We start from the raw sequence: 5,616 nt of genomic DNA on the forward strand, positions 1-5,616 counted from the left end.
CTCATGGGGAAGGCCTCGGGCCCTTTCTCGCCGCCCGCCCAGAAGCGGAACACGGCCTCCAGGGCGTCCCGCTCGCGGAACTGCGGGGCGAGGCACGCGTTGGGAGAGAGGGAAGCAGAGAGGGATGCAGGGAGAGCGGCTTCTAATTGACCCTCTCTTCTATCCCAGAACAGGGGAACGATTCCCCCGTTTCTCGGATGGAAAAACTGAGGTTCCCAAAGCAGAAGCCACCTGCTGCCCCCAGGCCAAATCCCACAGTGGGAGTCGGGGAACTGGGACTCGAACTCCCGAACCCGCCGCCTGCTCCATCAACGCACGTCCTTTGGACTGCGCACTTCCATTCTTCCCGCGGCCACCCGATCCCAGATGGAGGCCGGGCGGCGGCACCTTGAGGGCTCGGAGGCTGAGCCAGGGCAGCTGCTCCTCCAGGCGGTCGGGCTCGGGGACCAGGTGAGCCAGCAGGTCGGCCTGGGCGCGCACGAAGGCGGCCACCGGCGGGCGCAGCAGCGCGTTCCCCCACACCTCCAGGAAGGTCTCGCTCCGCTCTAGGGAGAGGGGGACATAATTGGGGGAATGTGCGGAGGAGGGAGCCCAGGAATTAGACCCTAAATATGTTGTTAGGTCATAGTCATATAATGAAAACTATGAACCCCTGCAGGCTCCCCACGCATTCCAAAAACTACACGAAGAACAGGGCCGCGGGCATGGTGGCAGGCGCCTGTAGTCGCAGTTACTCGGGAGGCTGAGGCAGGAGAATCACTTGAACCCGGAGGCGGAGGTTGCAGTGAGCTGAGATCGTGCCATTGCACTCCAGCCTGGGCAACAAGAGTCAAACTCCATCTCAAAAAACAAACAAACAAAAAACCAAAAAACATACACACACAAAATAAAATAAAAATAAAAATACAGGCCGGGCGCGGTGGCTCAAGCCTGTTATTCCAGCACTTTGGGAGGCCGAGATGGGCGGATCACGAGGTCAGGAGATGGAGACCATCCTGGCTAACACGGTGAAACCCCGTCTCTACTAAAAATACAAAAAAAAAAAACTAGCCGGGCAAGGTGGCCGGGGCCTGTAGTCCCGCTACTTGGGAGGCTGAGGCAGGAGAATGGCGTAAACCCGGAGGGGCGGAGCTTGCAGTGAGCTGAGATCCAGCCACTGCACTCCAGCCTGGGTGACAGAGCGAGACTCCATCTCAAAAAAAAAATAAATAAATAAATAGTTTCATGTTAGTTGTTTAAGAACTTAATAGAAGAGAACTGTGTGCCTTTTAGTAAAATAGATCAGTTTAGTTCTAGCTGTTTAAGAACTTTGAACAATCTGTACTCTGAATTCTCTGGGTTATTAATGACTGATATGGTTTGGATCTGTGTCCCACCTAAATCTCATGTTGAATTGTAATCCCCAAATGTTGGAGGTGGGGCCTGATGCGAGGTGATAGGGTCCTGGGGGCAGATTTCTCCCTTACTGTTCTCGTGATAGTGAGTTCCAACAAAATCTGGTTGTTTGAAAGTGTGCGGCTCTTCCCCGCTGCCTCTCTTTCTCCTCCTGCCATGGAACAGGTGCCTGCATCCCCTTCACCTTCTGTTGTGATTGTAAGTTTCCTGAGGCCTTCACAGCCATGCATGCTCCCTGTACAGCCTGTGGAACTGTGAGTCAATTAAACCTTTATTCTTGGGGCCAGGTGAGATGGCTCACGTGTGTAAACCCAGCACTTTGGCAGGCCAAGGTGGGCAGATCACCTGAGGTCAGGAGCTCGCGACCATCCTGGCCAACATAGTGAAACCCCGGCTCTACTAAAAGTACAAAAAATTAGCCGGGCATGGTGGTGCATGCCTGTAATCCCAGCTACTTGGGAGACTGAGGCAGGAGAATTGCTTGAATCCAGGAGGCAGAGGTTATGGGGAGCCAAGATTGTGCCATTGCACTCCAACCTGGGCAACGGGGCAAGACTCTGCCTCAAAAAACAAACAAACAAACCTGTTTTCTTTTTCTGTTTTAGATGGAGGTTTTGCTCTTGTCACCCAGGCTGGAGTGCAATGGCATGATCTTGGCTCACTGCAACCTCCGCCTCACACGTTCAAGTGATTCTCCTGCCTCAGCCTCCCAAGTAACTGGGACTAGAGGCACCCGCCACCATGCCCAGCTAATTTTTGTATTTTTAGTAGAGATGGGGTTTTACCATGTTGAGCAGGATGGTCTCGATCTCCTGACCTCGTGATCTGCCTGCCTCGGCCTCCCAAAGTGCTGGGATTACAGGTGTGAACCACTGCACCCAGCCTCTCCTGGAATTTTCTAAGTGGCTCTAAGATGTATTATATTTAGCCCCATTTTACAGGTAGGAGAAGCTGAGGCTCTAAGATGGCAAATTACATCAGAGGGGACCATCATCAATAAATATATATGATTTTTTTTTTTTTTTCCATCAGAGGTACCACACTGAAAAATACCAAACATTTTTGTTTTTTAGATGGAGTTTTGCTATCGTTGCCCAGGCTGGAGTGCAATGGCGCCTCACTGCAATCTCTGCCTCCCGGGAAAATAACCAAACTTGTTAATTGTACCATTGAAATGCCAGAATCCCTCTAGGGAGGGGGAGGAGACCAGCAGTCAGAATGCCTGGGTCCTAGCAACAGACCTTGCAGCCCCATCTTCTCTGGATCCTCTAGGGCTAAACTGAAGATCAACATGTGTCGGGCCACAGCTTCCAGATTATTCTCCAGCACAAAGAACTAGAAGGATGGACAGGGTAGAATAATTCTGAGACCTGTTTGCCTGGGCCCTAGGAGACCCAGGAGAGCAGGCTCTCAGCTCTTTCCTTCCACACGCCCAGGAGTTCTGTACCAGCCTCTTCCTTCAAACACAGGATTCTGGGTCCCCAGAGTCCTCTTCCCTTCCCTTCCTCAGAAGACCTGATCTTTGAGCTCTTCCCCACTACAGAATCCACGACTTCCAAACCCCAGCCCCTTCCTTCCCCAAGACGCATGAATTCGCTCCCAGCTTCCACCTCCCTCAGATCTAGGAGTCTCCAGCCCCTTCATTCCTGGACCTGAGGTTTTAGAATTCCAATCCCTTCCTCCCTCAAGGACTCGGGAATCTGGGCTCTCATCTTCATCCCAGCTCACCTTGAACCTCCTGCGAGGCCAGAGCTTCGCTCGGGACAGCGTCCGCAGCAGGTGCCGTCCATCCACAGAGCCCAGAAGCAGCACGTCTAGCTCGGGGGTGCTGTGCACCGTATCGGCCTGGGAATCTGGGTCCACAGGAGGACCTGGCAAGATGAAAGCCGGCTGGGGCACCATGGTGGTTGGCAGACCGCCCACCGTAGCATCCCCTGCAACAATGGACTACAAATCCCAGTAGGCGTCGCGCCTGTGGCCTAGGTTCTAAGGGGAGGTGTTTCCTTCGAGTATTCTGGGATTCATAGTCTGCAGACAGGACCTCGGGGCTGCCCCTGGGAGCGCGCCCTCCGCCGTTGGATCCTTGGAGAACGTTAGCGCGCCCCCTGCCACCGACGCTGGGACTACGAGCTCTAAAAAGCCGTCTGCTCAGGCTGGGAAGGCAGACGGTGTATCAGACCTTGCGTGCTGGGACTCACTTTCAGCCTGCAGGTCCAGCGCCGGGGACAGGCCCCACCAGGACACGGAGCCGAAGCCCCTGCCGGAGCCGGCAGGTGTGGTCATCACCCTGCGGAAAAGACATTCTGAGAATCCCACATATTGCCCGCCCCGCTCCCCTCTCACCGCCCCGCACTTCTCGCCCCTTTGCCTCCACATGATACCCTGCCCACACCTTTATCCTTCAAATATCCCGGGACGCCCCTTCCTCTCCGCTCAGTGCAGCACTGTGGACCCGCGGCACTCCGCAACTGCTGCCCAGAGTCCCCGCCCTTTTCGATCAATCAACCAATGGGAGCATGGGGGATGGGACCACAGCGATCAACTGACCAATGAAAGTGAGCAAGGCCCGCCCTCTACCAACTTTTGGCCAATGGGAGCACTGAGGGCCAGGCTTCCCCCACCCCTAGGAGAAGAGGACGTGTAGACGCGGTTGTCATGACGACGGCACTGACGGAGAGGGGCGGGGCTGAAACAGGTTGGGGCGGAGTCAGGGTCGGTCCAAATTTCTGGAATGGGGGAGGCCTGGGCTGAGTAAAATTGAGCGTGAACGGAGCATAATCTTATTTCCTGTTTTTTTTTTCTTTTTTCCATCTGCTGCCTTTGCTCCTACGTAACTGAATTTTGAGCAACCCAAATAAAGTGAAGCGTCTAGACTTTAGACGGCAGGCTTCTGAGCCCGCTCCTCGCCCCAGCACAACGTGGGCTCTACCACACAGAGCGGCCCACAGGTGGGGCACTGATGTGCAGGTCATTAAATATTCAGGGATTTTGTGAGTTGGTTATTGTCTCATGAAGCAATAATTTAAACTTACAGCTATATCCTTTTGTAGTTTCTAAGCGGGATGATTGGGTGTTCACGCGCATGTGTGAGATGTGCCTCCCTCAAACCTTGTTACGACATCGGCACATTACCCTTCTGACATGAATAAAAAAAAACTACAGGTAAATTCTGTAATCGTACAGTTAAATGCACTGCATTAAAATAAGGGTAAGTCGGCCGGGCTCAGTGGCTCACACCTGTAATCCCAACACTTTGGGAGGTCGAGGTGGGCAGATCACTTGAGGTCAGGAGTTGGAGACCAGCCTGGCCAACATGGTGAAACAGCGCCTCTACCTTAAAAAATACAAATATCAACCGGGCGTGGTGACACGCACCTGTAATCCCAGCTACTCCGGAAGCTGAGGCAGGAGAGTCTGTTGAACCCGGGAGGAGGAGGTTGCAGTGAGCTGCGCCTCTGGACTCCAGCCTGGGCGACAGAGCAACACTGTCAAAAAAAAAAAAAAAAAAAAAAAGCAGAGTGAATGAGGCACATCTCTAGATCACCCCAGCACTCCGCACTGGGCTCAGCGCCCAAGGAGACTTGGCTCTCTGCCTCCTTTCCTTGCCCAGACACATGAGCTTAGACCAATCACCCTTTCTGAGCCTCAGTCTCCTGCTCTGTGAGATGGGAATGTAGCGTGTAGCTGGCAGAGGGGCAGCGGATCTGCCTCCTGAGGGCAGATCTGGGCACTGAGAAAACAATACCCACTGGGGAAATGAAGGCTGAGACCTCAGCAGTTCCTGCAGAATCAGCCTGGCTAACCAGCCCCTCCCAGGCCAGCTCTAAGCCTGCAAGAGCCCCAGATCCTGGCTTTCTCTCTGGAGAATTAATGCCTTTCCTCCCTATTTCTCCCACTCCCCCAGCATATTCTCAGCAAACGAGCCAGAGTGACTTTTTGAGACGGAGTCTTGCTGCGACGCCCAGACTGGAGTGCAGTGGCGTGATCTCAGCTCACTGCAACCTCCGCCTCCCGGGTTCAAGTGATTCTCCTGTCCCAGCCTCCCAAGTAGCTGGGACTACAGGTGTGTGCCACCACGCCCGCTAATTTTTGTATTTTTATTTTTATTTTTATTTTTATTTATTTATTTATTTTTTTTGAGACGGAGTCTGGCTCTGTCGCCCAGGCTGGAGTGCAGTGGCCGGATCTCAGCTCACTGCAAGCTCCGCCTCCCAGGTTTAC

General features: G+C 53.6%; 1 protein-coding gene across 1 annotated transcript in view; it reads right to left on the reverse strand.

Annotated features, from left to right (window-relative positions):
* Window positions 1-3,913, reverse strand: part of DNAAF3 (dynein, axonemal, assembly factor 3) — a 23,129-nt gene extending 19,216 nt beyond the window's left edge. Inside the window, 6 exon segments of the mRNA XM_011997016.1 lie at window positions 3-80; window positions 388-545; window positions 2,637-2,730; window positions 3,124-3,266; window positions 3,594-3,682; window positions 3,777-3,913. Coding sequence (XP_011852406.1) covers window positions 3-80; window positions 388-545; window positions 2,637-2,730; window positions 3,124-3,266; window positions 3,594-3,682; window positions 3,777-3,913 — 699 coding nt within the window.
* Window positions 3,914-5,616: the final 1,703 nt, after the last annotated feature.

This window comes from Mandrillus leucophaeus, unplaced genomic scaffold (assembly GCF_000951045.1).
Source record: "Mandrillus leucophaeus isolate KB7577 unplaced genomic scaffold, Mleu.le_1.0 Scaffold53, whole genome shotgun sequence".
Lineage (NCBI taxonomy): Eukaryota > Metazoa > Chordata > Mammalia > Primates > Cercopithecidae > Mandrillus > Mandrillus leucophaeus.